This window comes from Salvelinus alpinus, chromosome 2 (genome assembly GCF_045679555.1).
Source record: "Salvelinus alpinus chromosome 2, SLU_Salpinus.1, whole genome shotgun sequence".
NCBI lineage: Eukaryota > Metazoa > Chordata > Actinopteri > Salmoniformes > Salmonidae > Salvelinus > Salvelinus alpinus.
In genome coordinates, this window is record NC_092087.1 from 95082077 (window position 1) to 95103108 (window position 21032).

The following is a 21032-nucleotide window of genomic DNA, read 5'->3' on the forward strand; positions in this document are numbered from 1 at the left end:
TGTATACTGGCACCATCTAAACAGCGGACTGCATATATACTGACACCATCTAAACAGCGGACTGCATGTATACTGACACCATCTAAACAGCGGACTGCATGTATACTGGCACCATCTAAACAGCGGACTGCATGTATACTGGCATCATCTAAACAGTGGACTGCATGCATACTGACACCATCTAAACAGTGGACTGCAAGCATACGGGCACATCTAAACAGTGGACTGCATGTATACTGGCACCATCTAAACAGTGTACTGCATGTATACTGGCACCATCTAAACAGTGGACTGCATGTATACTGACACCATCTAAACAGTGGACTGCATGTATACTGACACCACCTAAACAGTGGACTGCATGTATACTGGCACCATCTAAACAGTGGACTGCATGTATACTGACACCATCTAAACAGTGTACTGCATGTATACTGACACCATCTAAACAGTGTATTGCATGTATACTGACACCATCTAAACAGTGTACTGCATGTATACTGACACCATCTAAACAGTGTACTGCATGTATATTGACACCATCTAAACAGTGGACTGCATGTATACTGACACCATCTACTGACACCATCTAAAACAGTGGACTGCATGTATACTGACACCATCTAAACAGGGGACTGTGTGTATACTCACACCATCTAAACAGTGTACTGCGTGCACACTGGCACCATCTAAACAGTGTACTGCGTGTATACTGGCACCATCTAAACAGTGGACTGCGTGTATTCTGACACCTTCTAAACAGTGGACTGCATGTATACTAACACCATCTAAACAGTGGACTCCATGTATACTGACACCATCTAAACAGTGGACTGCATGTATACTGGCACCATCTAAACAGTGGACTGCATGTATACTGATACCACCTAAACAGTGGACTGCATGTACACTGGCACCATCTAAACAGTGGACTGCATGTATACTGACACCATCTAAACAGTGTAATGCATGTATACTGACACCATCTAAACAGTGGACTGCATGTATACTGACACCATCTACTGACACCATCTAAACAGTGTACTGCATGTATACTGACACCATCTAAACAGTGTACTGCATGTATACTGACAACATCTAAACAGTGTACTGCATGTATACTGGCACCATCTAAACAGAGTACTGCATGTATACTGACACCATCTAAACAGTGGACTGCATGTATACTGACACCATCTACTGACACCATCTAAACAGCGGACTGCATGTATACTGGCACCATCTAAACAGCGGACTGCATGTATACTGGCACCATCTAAACAGCGGACTGCATATATACTGACACCATCTAAACAGCGGACTGCATGTATACTGACACCATCTAAACAGCGGACTGCATGTATACTGGCACCATCTAAACAGCGGACTGCATGTATACTGGCATCATCTAAACAGTGGACTGCATGCATACTGACACCATCTAAACAGTGGACTGCAAGCATACGGGCACATCTAAACAGTGGACTGCATGTATACTGGCACCATCTAAACAGTGTACTGCATGTATACTGGCACCATCTAAACAGTGGACTGCATGTATACTGACACCATCTAAACAGTGGACTGCATGTATACTGACACCACCTAAACAGTGGACTGCATGTATACTGGCACCATCTAAACAGTGGACTGCATGTATACTGACACCATCTAAACAGTGTACTGCATGTATACTGACACCATCTAAACAGTGTATTGCATGTATACTGACACCATCTAAACAGTGTACTGCATGTATACTGACACCATCTAAACAGTGTACTGCATGTATATTGACACCATCTAAACAGTGGACTGCATGTATACTGACACCATCTACTGACACCATCTAAAACAGTGGACTGCATGTATACTGACACCATCTAAACAGGGGACTGCGTGTATACTCACACCATCTAAACAGTGTACTGCGTGCACACTGGCACCATCTAAACAGTGTACTGCGTGTATACTGGCACCATCTAAACAGTGGACTGCGTGTATTCTGACACCATCTAAACAGTGGACTGCATGTATACTGACACCATCTAAACAGTGGACTGCATGTATACTGACACCATCTAAACAGTGGACTGCATGTATACTGGCACCATCTAAACAGTGGACTGCATGTATACTGACACCACCTAAACAGTGGACTGCATGTACACTGGCACCATCTAAACAGTGGACTGCATGTATACTGACACCATCTAAACAGTGTAATGCATGTATACTGACACCATCTAAACAGTGGACTGCATGTATACTGACACCATCTACTGACACCATCTAAACAGTGGACTGCATGTATACTGGCACCATCTAAACAGTGTACTGCATGTATACTGACACCATCTAAACAGTGTACTGCATGTATACTGACACCATCTAAACAGTGGACTGCATGTATACTGACACCATCTAAACAGTGGACTGCATGTATACTGGCACCATCTAAACAGCGGACTGCATGTATACTGACACCATCTAAACAGTGGATTGCATGTATACTGACACCATCTAAACAGTGGATTGCATGTATACTGACACCATCTAAACAGTGGACTGCATGGATACTGACACCATCTAAACAGTGGACTGCATGTATACTGGCACCATCTAAACGGTGTACTGCATGTATACTGGCACCATCTAAACAGTGTACTGCATGTATACTGGCACCATCTAAACAGTGGACTGCATGTATTCTGACACCATCTAAACAGTGGACTGCATGTATACTGACACCATCTAAACAGTGGACTGCATGTATACTGACACCATCTAAACAGTCTAAACAGTGCATGTATACTGGCACCATCTAAACAGCGGACTGCATGTATACTGGCACCATCTAAACAGCGGACTGCATGTATACTGACACCATCTAAACAGTGGATTGCATGTATACTGACACCATCTAAACAGTGGATTGCATGTATACTGACACCTTCTAAACAGTGGACTGCATGTATACTGACACCATCTAAACGGTGTACTGCATGTATACTGGCACCATCTAAACAGCGGACTGCGTGTATACCGACACCATCTAAACAGTGGACTGCATGTATACTGACACCATCTAAACAGTGGATTGCATGTATACTGACACCATCTAAACAGTGGGCTGCATGTATACTGACACCATCTAAACAGTGGACTGCATGTATACTGACACCATCTAAACAGGGGACTGCATGTATACTGACACCATCTAAACAGTGGGCTGCATGTATACTGACACCATCTAAACAGTGGACTGCATGTATACTGGCACCATCTAAACAGTGGACTGCATGTATACTGACACCTTCTAAACAGTGTACTGCATGTATACTGACACCATCTAAACAGTGGACTGCATGTATACTGACACCATCTAAACAGTGGACTGCATGTACACTGACACCATCTACTGACACCATCTAAACAGCGGACTGCATGTATAATGGCACCATCTAAACAGCGGACTGCATGTACACTGACACCATCTACTGACACCATCTAAACAGTGGACTGCATGTATAATGGCACCATCTAAACAGCGGACTGCATGTATACTGGCACCATCTAAACAGCGGACTGCATGTATACTGGCACCATCTAAACAGTGGACTGCATGTATACTGGCACCATCTAAACAGTGGACTGCATGGATACTGACACCATCTAAACAGTGGACTGCATGTATACTGGCACCATCTAAACGGTGTACTGCATGTATACTGGCACCATCTAAACAGTGTACTGCATGTATACTGGCACCATCTAAACAGTGGACTGCATGTATTCTGACACCATCTAAACAGTGGACTGCATGTATACTGACACCATCTAAACAGTGGACTGCATGTATACTGACACCATCTAAACAGTCTAAACAGTGCATGTATACTGGCACCATCTAAACAGCGGACTGCATGTATACTGGCACCATCTAAACAGCGGACTGCATGTATACTGACACCATCTAAACAGTGGATTGCATGTATACTGACACCATCTAAACAGTGGATTGCATGTATACTGACACCTTCTAAACAGTGGACTGCATGTATACTGACACCATCTAAACGGTGTACTGCATGTATACTGGCACCATCTAAACAGCGGACTGCGTGTATACCGACACCATCTAAACAGTGGACTGCATGTATACTGACACCATCTAAACAGTGGATTGCATGTATACTGACACCATCTAAACAGTGGGCTGCATGTATACTGACACCATCTAAACAGTGGACTGCATGTATACTGACACCATCTAAACAGGGGACTGCATGTATACTGACACCATCTAAACAGTGGGCTGCATGTATACTGACACCATCTAAACAGTGGACTGCATGTATACTGGCACCATCTAAACAGTGGACTGCATGTATACTGACACCTTCTAAACAGTGTACTGCATGTATACTGACACCATCTAAACAGTGGACTGCATGTATACTGACACCATCTAAACAGTGGACTGCATGTACACTGACACCATCTACTGACACCATCTAAACAGCGGACTGCATGTATAATGGCACCATCTAAACAGCGGACTGCATGTACACTGACACCATCTACTGACACCATCTAAACAGTGGACTGCATGTATAATGGCACCATCTAAACAGCGGACTGCATGTATACTGGCACCATCTAAACAGCGGACTGCATGTATACTGGCACCATCTAAACAGCGGACTGCATGTATACTGGCACCATCTAAACAGCGGACTGCATGTATACTGGCACCATCTAAACAGTGGACTGCATGTATACTGACACCATCTAAACAGTGGACTGCATGTATACTGGCACCATCTAAACAGTGGACTGCATGTATACTGACACCATCTAAACAGTGTACTGCATGTATACTGACACCATCTAAACAGTGGACTGCATGTATACTGGCACCATCTAAACAGCGGACTGCATGGATACTGACACCATCTAAACAGTGGACTGCATGTATACTGGCACCATCTAAACGGTGTACTGCATGTATACTGGCACCATCTAAACAGTGTACTGCATGTATACTGGCACCATCTAAACAGTGGACTGCATGTATTCTGACACCATCTAAACAGTGGACTGCATGTATACTGACACCATCTAAACAGTGGACTGCATGTATACTGACACCATCTAAACAGTCTAAACAGTGCATGTATACTGGCACCATCTAAACAGCGGACTGCATGTATACTGGCACCATCTAAACAGCGGACTGCATGTATACTGACACCATCTAAACAGTGGATTGCATGTATACTGACACCATCTAAACAGTGGATTGCATGTATACTGACACCTTCTAAACAGTGGACTGCATGTATACTGACACCATCTAAACAGGGGACTGCATGTATACTGACACCATCTAAACAGTGGGCTGCATGTATACTGACACCATCTAAACAGTGGACTGCATGTATACTGGCACCATCTAAACAGTGGACTGCATGTATACTGACACCTTCTAAACAGTGTACTGCATGTATACTGACACCATCTAAACAGTGGACTGCATGTATACTGACACCATCTAAACAGTGGACTGCATGTACACTGACACCATCTACTGACACCATCTAAACAGCGGACTGCATGTATAATGGCACCATCTAAACAGCGGACTGCATGTACACTGACACCATCTACTGACACCATCTAAACAGTGGACTGCATGTATAATGGCACCATCTAAACAGCGGACTGCATGTATACTGGCACCATCTAAACAGCGGACTGCATGTATACTGGCACCATCTAAACAGCGGACTGCATGTATACTGGCACCATCTAAACAGCGGACTGCATGTATACTGGCACCATCTAAACAGTGGACTGCATGTATACTGACACCATCTAAACAGTGGACTGCATGTATACTGGCACCATCTAAACAGTGGACTGCATGTATACTGACACCATCTAAACAGTGTACTGCATGTATACTGACACCATCTAAACAGTGGACTGCATGTATACTGACACCATCTAAACAGCGGACTGCATGTATACTGACACCATCTAAACAGTGGACTGCATGTATACTGACACCATCCAAACAGCGGACTGCATGCACACTGGCACCATCTAAACAGTGTACTGCGGGTATACTGGCACCATCTAAACAGTGTACTGCGTGTATACTGGCACCATCTAAACAGCGGACTGCGTGTATACCGGCACCATCTAAACAGTGGACTGCATGTATACTGACACCATCTAAACAGTCTAAACAGTGCATGTATACTGGCACCATCTAAACAGCGGACTGCATGTATACTGGCACCATCTAAACAGTGGATTGCATGTATACTGACACCTTCTAAACAGTGGACTGCATGTATACTGACACCATCTAAACAGGGGACTGCATGTATACTGACACCATCTAAACAGTGGGCTGCATGTATACTGACACCATCTAAACAGTGGATTGCATGTATACTGACACCTTCTAAACAGTGGACTGCATGTATACTGACACCATCTAAACAGGGGACTGCATGTATACTGACACCATCTAAACAGTGGGCTGCATGTATACTGACACCATCTAAACAGTGGACTGCATGTATACTGGCACCATCTAAACAGTGGACTGCATGTATACTGACACCTTCTAAACAGTGTACTGCATGTATACTGACACCATCTAAACAGTGGACTGCATGTATACTGACACCATCTAAACAGTGGACTGCATGTACACTGACACCATCTACTGACACCATCTAAACAGCGGACTGCATGTATAATGGCACCATCTAAACAGCGGACTGCATGTACACTGACACCATCTACTGACACCATCTAAACAGTGGACTGCATGTATAATGGCACCATCTAAACAGCGGACTGCATGTATACTGGCACCATCTAAACAGTGGACTGCATGTATACCGGCACCATCTAAACAGCGGACTGCGTGTATACCGACACCATCTAAACAGTGGACTGCATGTATACTGACACCATCTAAACAGTGGATTGCATGTATACTGACACCATCTAAACAGTGGGCTGCATGTATACTGACACCATCTAAACAGTGGACTGCATGTATACTGACACCATCTAAACAGGGGACTGCATGTATACTGACACCATCTAAACAGTGGGCTGCATGTATACTGACACCATCTAAACAGTGGACTGCATGTATACTGGCACCATCTAAACAGTGGACTGCATGTATACTGACACCTTCTAAACAGTGTACTGCATGTATACTGACACCATCTAAACAGTGGACTGCATGTATACTGACACCATCTAAACAGTGGACTGCATGTACACTGACACCATCTACTGACACCATCTAAACAGCGGACTGCATGTATAATGGCACCATCTAAACAGCGGACTGCATGTACACTGACACCATCTACTGACACCATCTAAACAGTGGACTGCATGTATAATGGCACCATCTAAACAGCGGACTGCATGTATACTGGCACCATCTAAACAGCGGACTGCATGTATACTGGCACCATCTAAACAGCGGACTGCATGTATACTGGCACCATCTAAACAGCGGACTGCATGTATACTGGCACCATCTAAACAGTGGACTGCATGTATACTGACACCATCTAAACAGTGGACTGCATGTATACTGGCACCATCTAAACAGTGGACTGCATGTATACTGACACCATCTAAACAGTGTACTGCATGTATACTGACACCATCTAAACAGTGGACTGCATGTATACTGGCACCATCTAAACAGCGGACTGCATGGATACTGACACCATCTAAACAGTGGACTGCATGTATACTGGCACCATCTAAACGGTGTACTGCATGTATACTGGCACCATCTAAACAGTGTACTGCATGTATACTGGCACCATCTAAACAGTGGACTGCATGTATTCTGACACCATCTAAACAGTGGACTGCATGTATACTGACACCATCTAAACAGTGGACTGCATGTATACTGACACCATCTAAACAGTCTAAACAGTGCATGTATACTGGCACCATCTAAACAGCGGACTGCATGTATACTGGCACCATCTAAACAGCGGACTGCATGTATACTGACACCATCTAAACAGTGGATTGCATGTATACTGACACCATCTAAACAGTGGATTGCATGTATACTGACACCTTCTAAACAGTGGACTGCATGTATACTGACACCATCTAAACAGGGGACTGCATGTATACTGACACCATCTAAACAGTGGGCTGCATGTATACTGACACCATCTAAACAGTGGACTGCATGTATACTGACACCATCTAAACAGTGGACTGCATGTATACTGACACCATCTAAACAGTGGACTGCATGTACACTGACACCATCTACTGACACCATCTAAACAGCGGACTGCATGTATAATGGCACCATCTAAACAGCGGACTGCATGTACACTGACACCATCTACTGACACCATCTAAACAGTGGACTGCATGTATAATGGCACCATCTAAACAGCGGACTGCATGTATACTGGCACCATCTAAACAGCGGACTGCATGTATACTGGCACCATCTAAACAGCGGACTGCATGTATACTGGCACCATCTAAACAGCGGACTGCATGTATACTGGCACCATCTAAACAGTGGACTGCATGTATACTGACACCATCTAAACAGTGGACTGCATGTATACTGGCACCATCTAAACAGTGGACTGCATGTATACTGACACCATCTAAACAGTGTACTGCATGTATACTGACACCATCTAAACAGTGGACTGCATGTATACTGGCACCATCTAAACAGCGGACTGCATGTATACTGACACCATCTAAACAGTGGACTGCATGTATACTGACACCATCCAAACAGCGGACTGCATGCACACTGGCACCATCTAAACAGTGTACTGCGTGTATACTGGCACCATCTAAACAGTGTACTGCGTGTATACTGGCACCATCTAAACAGCGGACTGCGTGTATACCGGCACCATCTAAACAGCGGACTGCGTGTATACCGACACCATCTAAACAGTGGACTGCATGTATACCGACACCATCTAAACAGTGTACTGCATGTATACTGGCACCATCTAAACAGTGGACTGCATGTATACTGACACCATCTAAACAGTGGACTGCATGTATACTGACACCATCTAAACAGTGGACTGCATGTATACTGACACCATCTAAACAGTGGACTGCATGTATACTGGCACCATCTAAACAGTGGACTGCATGTATACTGGCACCATCTAAACAGTGTACTGCATGTATACTGACACCATCTAAACAGTGGACTGCATGTATACTGACACCATCTAAACAGTGGACTGCATGTATACTGGCACCATCTAAACAGTGGACTGCATGTATACTGGCACCATCTAAACAGTGTACTGCATGTATACTGACACCATCTAAACAGTGGACTTCAAGCATACGGGCACATCTAAACAGTGGACTGCATGTATACTGGCACCATCTAAACAGTGTACTGCATGTATACTGGCACCATCTAAACAGTGGACTGCATGTATACTGACACCATCTAAACAGTGGACTGCATGTATACTGACACCATCTAAACAGTGGACTGCATGTATACTGGCACCATCTAAACAGTGGACTGCATGTATACTGACACCATCTAAACAGTGTACTGCATGTATACTGACACCATCTAAACAGTGTATTGCATGTATACTGACACCATCTAAACAGTGTACTGCATGTATACTGACACCATCTAAACAGTGTACTGCATGTAAATTGACACCATCTAAAAAGTGGACTGCATGTATACTGACACCATCTACTGACACCATCTAAAACAGTGGACTGCATGTATACTGACACCATCTAAACAGTCTAAACAGTGCATGTATACTGGCACCATCTAAACAGCGGACTGCATGTATACTGGCACCATCTAAACAGCGGACTGCATGTATACTGACACCATCTAAACAGTGGATTGCATGTATACTGACACCATCTAAACAGTGGATTGCATGTATACTGACACCTTCTAAACAGTGGACTGCATGTATACTGACACCATCTAAACAGTGGACTGCATGTATACTGGCACCATCTAAACGGTGTACTGCATGTATACTGGCACCATCTAAACGGTGTACTGCATGTATACTGGCACCATCTAAACAGTGGACTGCATGTATTCTGACACCATCTAAACAGTGGACTGCATGTATACTGACACCACCTAAACAGTGGACTGCATGTATACTGGCACCATCTAAACAGTGGACTGCATGTATACCGGCACCATCTAAACAGCGGACTGCGTGTATACCGACACCATCTAAACAGTGGACTGCATGTATACTGACACCATCTAAACAGTGGATTGCATGTATACTGACACCATCTAAACAGTGGGCTGCATGTATACTGACACCATCTAAACAGTGGACTGCATGTATACTGACACCATCTAAACAGGGGACTGCATGTATACTGACACCATCTAAACAGTGGGCTGCATGTATACTGACACCATCTAAACAGTGGACTGCATGTATACTGGCACCATCTAAACAGTGGACTGCATGTATACTGACACCTTCTAAACAGTGTACTGCATGTATACTGACACCATCTAAACAGTGGACTGCATGTATACTGACACCATCTAAACAGTGGACTGCATGTACACTGACACCATCTACTGACACCATCTAAACAGCGGACTGCATGTATAATGGCACCATCTAAACAGCGGACTGCATGTACACTGACACCATCTACTGACACCATCTAAACAGTGGACTGCATGTATAATGGCACCATCTAAACAGCGGACTGCATGTATACTGGCACCATCTAAACAGTGGACTGCATGTATACTGGCACCATCTAAACAGTGTACTGCATGTATACTGACACCATCTAAACAGTGGACTTCAAGCATACGGGCACATCTAAACAGTGGACTGCATGTATACTGGCACCATCTAAACAGTGTACTGCATGTATACTGGCACCATCTAAACAGTGGACTGCATGTATACTGACACCATCTAAACAGTGGACTGCATGTATACTGACACCACCTAAACAGTGGACTGCATGTATACTGGCACCATCTAAACAGTGGACTGCATGTATACTGACACCATCTAAACAGTGTACTGCATGTATACTGACACCATCTAAACAGTGTATTGCATGTATACTGACACCATCTAAACAGTGTACTGCATGTATACTGACACCATCTAAACAGTGTACTGCATGTAAATTGACACCATCTAAAAAGTGGACTGCATGTATACTGACACCATCTACTGACACCATCTAAAACAGTGGACTGCATGTATACTGACACCATCTAAACAGTCTAAACAGTGCATGTATACTGGCACCATCTAAACAGCGGACTGCATGTATACTGGCACCATCTAAACAGCGGACTGCATGTATACTGACACCATCTAAACAGTGGATTGCATGTATACTGACACCATCTAAACAGTGGATTGCATGTATACTGACACCTTCTAAACAGTGGACTGCATGTATACTGACACCATCTAAACAGTGGACTGCATGTATACTGGCACCATCTAAACGGTGTACTGCATGTATACTGGCACCATCTAAACGGTGTACTGCATGTATACTGGCACCATCTAAACAGTGGACTGCATGTATTCTGACACCATCTAAACAGTGGACTGCATGTATACTGACACCACCTAAACAGTGGACTGCATGTATACTGGCACCATCTAAACAGTGGACTGCATGTATACCGGCACCATCTAAACAGCGGACTGCGTGTATACCGACACCATCTAAACAGTGGACTGCATGTATACTGACACCATCTAAACAGTGGATTGCATGTATACTGACACCATCTAAACAGTGGGCTGCATGTATACTGACACCATCTAAACAGTGGACTGCATGTATACTGACACCATCTAAACAGGGGACTGCATGTATACTGACACCATCTAAACAGTGGGCTGCATGTATACTGACACCATCTAAACAGTGGACTGCATGTATACTGGCACCATCTAAACAGTGGACTGCATGTATACTGACACCTTCTAAACAGTGTACTGCATGTATACTGACACCATCTAAACAGTGGACTGCATGTATACTGACACCATCTAAACAGTGGACTGCATGTACACTGACACCATCTACTGACACCATCTAAACAGCGGACTGCATGTATAATGGCACCATCTAAACAGCGGACTGCATGTACACTGACACCATCTACTGACACCATCTAAACAGTGGACTGCATGTATAATGGCACCATCTAAACAGCGGACTGCATGTATACTGGCACCATCTAAACAGCGGACTGCATGTATACTGGCACCATCTAAACAGCGGACTGCATGTATACTGGCACCATCTAAACAGCGGACTGCATGTATACTGGCACCATCTAAACAGTGGACTGCATGTATACTGACACCATCTAAACAGTGGACTGCATGTATACTGGCACCATCTAAACAGTGGACTGCATGTATACTGACACCATCTAAACAGTGTACTGCATGTATACTGACACCATCTAAACAGTGGACTGCATGTATACTGGCACCATCTAAACAGCGGACTGCATGTATACTGACACCATCTAAACAGTGGACTGCATGTATACTGACACCATCCAAACAGCGGACTGCATGCACACTGGCACCATCTAAACAGTGTACTGCGTGTATACTGGCACCATCTAAACAGTGTACTGCGTGTATACCGGCACCATCTAAACAGCGGACTGCGTGTATACCGGCACCATCTAAACAGCGGACTGCGTGTATACCGACACCATCTAAACAGTGGACTGCATGTATACCGACACCATCTAAACAGTGTACTGCATGTATACTGGCACCATCTAAACAGTGGACTGCATGTATACTGACACCATCTAAACAGTGGACTGCATGTATACTGACACCATCTAAACAGTGGACTGCATGTATACTGACACCATCTAAACAGTGGACTGCATGTATACTGGCACCATCTAAACAGTGGACTGCATGTATACTGGCACCATCTAAACAGTGTACTGCATGTATACTGACACCATCTAAACAGTGGACTGCATGTATACTGACACCATCTAAACAGTGGACTGCATGTATACTGGCACCATCTAAACAGTGGACTGCATGTATACTGGCACCATCTAAACAGTGTACTGCATGTATACTGACACCATCTAAACAGTGGACTGCAAGCATACGGGCACATCTAAACAGTGGACTGCATGTATACTGGCACCATCTAAACAGTGTACTGCATGTATACTGGCACCATCTAAACAGTGGACTGCATGTATACTGACACCATCTAAACAGTGGACTGCATGTATACTGACACCACCTAAACAGTGGACTGCATGTATACTGGCACCATCTAAACAGTGGACTGCATGTATACTGACACCATCTAAACAGTGTACTGCATGTATACTGACACCATCTAAACAGTGTATTGCATGTATACTGACACCATCTAAACAGTGTACTGCATGTATACTGACACCATCTAAACAGTGTACTGCATGTAAATTGACACCATCTAAACAGTGGACTGCATGTATACTGACACCATCTAAACAGGGGACTGCGTGTATACTCACACCATCTAAACAGTGTACTGCGTGCACACTGGCACCATCTAAACAGTGTACTGCGTGTATACTGGCACCATCTAAACAGTGGACTGCGTGTATTCTGACACCATCTAAACAGTGGACTGCATGTATACTGACACCATCTAAACAGTGGACTGCATGTATACTGACACCATCTAAACAGTGGACTGCATGTATACTGGCACCATCTAAACAGTGGACTGCATGTATACTGACACCACCTAAACAGTGGACTGCATGTACACTTGCACCATCTAAACAGTGGACTGCATGTATACTGACACCATCTAAACAGTGTAATGCATGTATACTGACACCATCTAAACCAGGGGTGTCAAACTCATTTCGCATCGTGGGCCACATACGGCCTAGGGAGATGTCAAGTGGGCCGGACCATTAAAATTATACCATACTCTGCTATAAATAACCAAAATATCATATAGCTGGCTTTTACCGCTGCTTCACTGACTTCTCGGCTCTGGATGAAAGTTGACTGCTGTTTCCTCAGACCCGCCAGCAATTCGTTAATCTTATCTCTTCTCAGTTGTCCTTGCAAGCCGTCATATTTTTCGCTGTGATGAGTCTCGTAGTGGCGTCGAATATTATATTCCTTCAATACCGAAACTTGTTGCAAACACACCAAGCACGAAGGTTTTCCGTGCATCTCTGTAAATAAATAGGACGTGGTCCATTTTTCTTTGAAAATTCTACACTCCTTATCTACTTTTCTCCGTTTGGATAACGACATTTTGGCTAATGAGGGTGTAGCGGAGAGGTAGAGACCAAGGTATTAACAACGTCGTAACAAGCAGCAGATGGCGCATTGATACCGTCTGCTGTTTTCAGTCTGTCTCAGTGATGCGGCTTGTCTTCTACTCTGATGGAAAGAGTGCGCCCCTTAGCGGATAATCCATGAATTGCAGCGAATTAAAAATATTAATTCCATGTCTTTTATGCATTTTTTCCACTTTCAAATTATCCTGCGGGCCTGATCGAACCTCCTTGGGGGCCGGTTCCGGCCCGCGGGCCGTATGTTTGACACCCCTGATCTAAACAGTGGACTGCATGTATACTGGCACCATCTAAACAGTGTACTGCATGTATACTGACACCATCTAAACAGTGTACTGCATGTATACTGACACCATCTAAACAGTGGACTGCATGTATACTGACACCATCTAAACAGTGGACTGCATGTATACTGGCACCATCTAAACAGCGGACTGCATGTATACTGACACCATCTAAACAGTGGATTGCATGTATACTGACACCATCTAAACAGTGGATTGCATGTATACTGACACCATCTAAACAGTGGACTGCATGTATACTGACACCATCCAAATAGTGGACTGCATGTATACTGACACCATCCAAATAGTGGACTGCATGTATACTGACACCATCTAAACAGTGGACTGCATATACACTGGCACCATCTAAACAGTGGACTGCATGTATACTGGCACCATCTAAACAGTGGACTGCATGTATACTGACACCATCTAAACAGTGGACTGACACCATGTGATGAATAGAACTAGACATCTGTTATAAAACATCATAAAGAGTGAATAATGACATGCAGCGACTGCCATTGATTAGAGATACATTAGTTGATGCTTCTTGATGACAAATTGACATCTGAAGTGGGACTGAAACTTTCCCAGGAACAACTGGATGGTCACCCTAACACACACGCTGTCAATTTACTAGACTAGACTACAATGTGTATTACCATGAACTTCTAATAGGCCGACCAGTAACCGGTGATGTAGTGGTAAGAAAATAGATGGGTAAACTCTGATAGCCGGTCGCGGTGAAAAGAATAACGCTCCCAATACTTTCAATGCATTTGTCTGAAAAAGGTGGGTCAACTGCATTTACCCTCCACCAGACCTACACCACTGCTGGTAGCCTACACTCTCAGATGAGGCAATTTTACACACATCAACACACGCAGAACAGGTAGCCTACATTCAACATAATACATGAGTTGAATCAAAACATGTTTACACCCTAGTTCATGAGTTGTCCATAATTCATGAATGTTTGTAGTCTTTACAGATCATGTGACATAAAACACTACCTTTCTTTCCTTACATTAATTACATTTGACAGTTTTATTTGTCAAATAAACAATTTGGCTAATCTATACTTTCATATTTCCAAGTCCTATTCTTGAACATCAAGGGGTATAACATTATTGTAATGACTGGAATCCTGATGGACTTTGGTTTTTAATGTAAAGATATAATTGAATAGTTTTATTATATGGGGTTGAAAGTGATGGTTTAGAAGAAGCCTACTTAACAACCCATAAAGTCATATTTAACATCCATATATGGCCAGCTATGTAAACTTTAACATTGATTTATCCTGCAATAGATGTCGTTCAATTGGTCACATGCATTTTTGTCTTCTTCTCATGTCTCTTAAGGGGAAAGTAATCTAAAAGTAACAGGATGTTATCAGGTAACATTACTGAGTTTGTGTAATCCCAAAGTTACGTTACTGATTTCAATTTTGGACAGGTAACTTGTAACGGATCACATTTAGAAAGTAATCTACCCGACCCTGACGGTTTATTTGAGCTCCCCCATAATTCGCACCCTGGACTAATATACTCTGTGTTCACTCTGAGAGGTGGTCCTGGCTGTACCAGGTAGATAATATACTCTATGTTCACTCACATTCCAGAAGAGGTGCTGGGGAGTTCCCTGGACGGCTCTTCACGCTCCTCCCCTGCTGGCTTCCTTTCCTTTTCAGAGGCAGCTACCTCCTACACACACACACACACACACACACACACACACACACACACGCACTGTAGAACTGACTATAACAGTGAGTCCAGGTGTTTAACATATGAGGGTAGAACTGTAGAACTAAGACAGTGAGTACAGGTGTTTAACATATGAGGGTAGAACTGACTATAACAGTGAGTACAGGTGTTTAACATATGAGTGTAGAACTGACTATGACAGTGAGTACAGGTGATGTAACATATGAGGGTAGAACTGTAGAACTGACTATAACAGTGAGTACAGGTGTTTCAACACATGAGGGTAGAACAGACTATAACAGTGAGTACAGGTGTTTTAACATATGAGGGTAGAACTGTAGAACTGACTATGACAGTGAGTATAGCTATTTTAACATATGAGGGTTGAACTGTAGAACTGACTATAACAGTGAGTACAGGTGTTTTAACACATGAGGGTAGAACAGACTATAACAGTGAGTACAGGTGTTTAACATATGAGGGTAGAACTGTAGAACTGACTATGACAGTGAGTACAGGTGTTTTAACATATTAGGGTAGAACTGACTATAACAGTGAGTACAGGTGTTTAACATATGAGGGTAGAACTGTCGAACTGACTATGACAGTGAGTACAGGTTTTTTAACATATGAGGGTAGAACTGTAGAACTGACTATAACAGTGAGTACAGGTGTTTTAACATATGAGGGTAGAACTGTAGAACTGACTCTGACAGTGAGTACAGGTGATGTAACATATGAGGGTAGAACTGTAGAACTGACTATGACAGTGAGTACAGGTGATGTAACATATGAGGGTAGAACTGTAGAACTGACTATGACAGTGAGTACAGGTGTTTAACATATGGGGGTATAACTGAAGAACTGACTATGACAGTGAGTACAGGTGTTTAACATATGAGGGTAGAACTGAAGAACTGACTATGACAGTGAGTACAGGTATTTTAACATATGAGGGTAGAACTGACTATAACAGTGAGTACAGGTGTTTAACATATGAGGGTAGAACTGTAGAACTGACTATGACAGTGAGTACAGGTGATGTAACATATGAGGGTAGAACTGTAGAACTGACTATGACAGTGAGTACAGGTGTTTAACATATGGGGGTATAACTGAAGAACTGACTATGACAGTGAGTACAGGTGTTTAACATATGAGGGTAGAACTGACTATAACAGTGAGTACAGGTGTTTAACATATGAGGGTAGAACTGTAGAACTGACTATGACAGTGAGTACAGGTGATGTAACATGAGGGTAGAACTGTAGAACTGACTATAACAGTGAGTACAGGTGTTTAACATATGAGGATAGAACTGACTATAACAGTGAGTACAGGTGATTTAACATATGAGGGTAGAACTGTAGAACTGACTATAACAGTGAGTACAGGTGTTTTAACATATGAGGATAGAACTGACTATAACAGTGAGTACAGGTGATGTAACATATGAGGGTAGAACTGTAGAACTGACTATGACAGTGAGTACAGGTGTTTAACATATGAGGGTAGAACTGACTATAACAGTGAGTACAGGTGGTTTAACATATGAGGGTAGAACTGTAGAACTGACTATACCAGTGAGTACAGGTGTTTTAACATATGAGGGTAGAACTGACTATAACAGTGAGTACAGGTGTTTAACATATGAGGGTAGAACTGTAGAACTGACTCTGACAGTGAGTACAGGTGATGTAACATATGAGGGTAGAACTGTAGAACTGACTATAACAGTGAGTACAGGTGTTTTAACATATGAGGGTAGAACTGTAGAACTGACTATGACAGTGAGTACAGGTGATGTAACATATGAGGGTAGAACGTACTATAACAGTGAGTACAGGTGTTTAACATATGAGGGTAGAACTGTAGAACTGACTATGACAGTGAGTACAGGTGATGTAACATATGAGGGTAGAACTGTAGAACTGACTATAACAGTGAGTACAGGTGATGTAACATATGAGGGTAGAACTGTAGAACTGACTATGACAGTGAGTACAGGTATTTTAACATATGAGGGTTGAACTGTAGAACTGACTATAACAGTGAGTACAGGTGTTTTAACATATGAGGGTAGAACTGTAGAACTAACTATAACAGTGAGTACAGGTGTTTCAACACATGAGGGTAGAACTGACTATAACAGTGAGTACAGGTGTTTAACATATGAGGGTAGAACTGACTATAACAGTGAGTACAGGTGTTTTAACATATGAGGGTAGAACTGACTATAACAGTGAGTACAGGTGTTTTAACATATGAGGGTAGAACTGTAGAACTAACTATAACAGTGAGTACAGGTGTTTCAACACATGAGGGTAGAACTGACTATAACAGTGAGTACAGGTGTTTAACATATGAGGGTAGAACTGTAGAACTGACTATGACAGTGAGTACAGGTGATGTAACATATGAGGGTAGAACTGACTATAACAGTGAGTACAGGTGTTTAACATATGAGGGTAGAACTGACTATGACAGTGAGTACAGGTGTTTTAACATATGAGGGTAGAACTGTAGAACTGACTATAACAGTGAGTACAGGTGTTTTAACACATGAGGGTAGAACTGACTATAACAGTGAGTACAGGTGTTTAACATATGAGGGTAAAACTGACTATGACAGTGAGTACAGGTGTTTTAACATATGAGGGTAGAACTGTAGAACTGACTATGACAGTGAGTATAGCTATTTTAACATATGAGGGTTGAACTGTAGAACTGACTATAACAGTGAGTACAGGTGTTTTAACACATGAGGGTAGAACAGACTATAACAGTGAGTACAGGTGTTTAACATATGAGGGTAGAACTGTAGAACTGACTATGACAGTGAGTACAGGTGTTTTAACATATTAGGGTAGAACTGACTATAACAGTGAGTACAGGTGTTTAACATATGAGGGTAGAACTGTAGAACTGACTATGACAGTGAGTACAGGTATTTTAACATATTAGGGTAGAACTGACTATAACAGTGAGTACAGGTTTTTTAACATATGAGGGTAGAACTGTAGAACTGACTATAACAGTGAGTACAGGTGATGTAACATATGAGGGTAGAACTGTAGAACTGACTATGACAGTGAGTACAGGTGATGTAACATATGAGTGTAGAACTGTAGAACTGACTATAACAGTGAGTTCAGGTGTTTAACATATGAGGGTAGAACTGACTATAACAGTGAGTACAGGTGTTTAACATATGAGGGTAGAACTGTAGAACTGACTATGACAGTGAGTACAGGTGATGTAACATATGAGGGTAGAACTGTAGAACTGACTATGACAGTGAGTACAGGTGTTTAACATATGGGGGTATAACTGTAGAACTGACTATAACAGTGAGTACAGGTGTTTAACATATGAGGGTAGACCTGTAGAACTGACTATGACAGTGAGTACAGGTGATGTAACATGAGGGTAGAACTGTAGAACTGACTATAACAGTGAGTACAGGTGTTTAACATATGAGGATAGAACTGACTATAACAGTGAGTACAGGTGATTTAACATATGAGGGTAGAACTGTAGAACTGACTATAACAGTGAGTACAGGTGTTTTAACATATGAGGATAGAACTGACTATAACAGTGAGTACAGGTGATGTAACATATGAGGGTAGAACTGTAGAACTGACTATGACAGTGAGTACAGGTGTTTAACATATGAGGGTAGAACTGACTATAACAGTGAGTACAGGTGGTTTAACATATGAGGGTAGAACTGTAGAACTGACTATACCAGTGAGTACAGGTGTTTTAACATATGAGGGTAGAACTGACTATAACAGTGAGTACAGGTGTTTAACATATGAGGGTAGAACTGTAGAACTGACTCTGACAGTGAGTACAGGTGATGTAACATATGAGGGTAGAACTGTAGAACTGACTATACCAGTGAGTACAGGTGTTTTAACATATGAGGGTAGAACTGACTATAACAGTGAGTACAGGTGTTTAACATATGAGGGTAGAACTGTAGAACTGACTCTGACAGTGAGTACAGGTGATGTAACATATGAGGGTAGAACTGTAGAACTGACTATGACAGTGAGTACAGGTGATGTAACATATGAGGGTAGAACTGTAGAACTGACTATAACAGTGAGTACAGGTGTTTTAACATATGAGGGTAGAACTGTAGAACTGACTATGACAGTGAGTACAGGTGTGTTAACATATGAGGGTAGAACTGTAGAACTGACTATAACAGTGAGTACAGGTGATGTAACATATGAGGGTAGAACTGTAGAACTGACTATAACAGTGAGTACAGGTGTTTAACATATGAGGGTAGAACTGACTATAACAGTGAGTACAGGTGTTTAACATATGAGGGTAGAACTGTAGAACTGACTATACCAGTGAGTACAGGTGTTTTAACATATGAGGGTAGAACTGACTATAACAGTGAGTACAGGTGTTTTAACATATGAGGGTAGAACTGACTATAACAGTGAGTACAGGTGTTTTAACATATGAGGGTAGAACTGTGGAACTGACTATGACAGTGAGTACAGGTGTGTTAACATATGAGGGTAGAACTGTGGAACTGACGATGACAGTGAGTACAGGTGATGT

General features: G+C 42.6%; 1 protein-coding gene across 1 annotated transcript in view; it reads right to left on the reverse strand.

Annotated features, from left to right (window-relative positions):
• LOC139545501 (uncharacterized) overlaps positions 1-21032 on the reverse strand; it is an 88203-nt gene that overhangs the window by 24110 nt on the left and 43061 nt on the right. The window contains exon 14 of the mRNA XM_071353350.1: positions 16351-16439. Coding sequence (XP_071209451.1) covers positions 16351-16439 — 89 coding nt within the window. The remainder of the gene's footprint in view (positions 1-16350; positions 16440-21032) is intronic.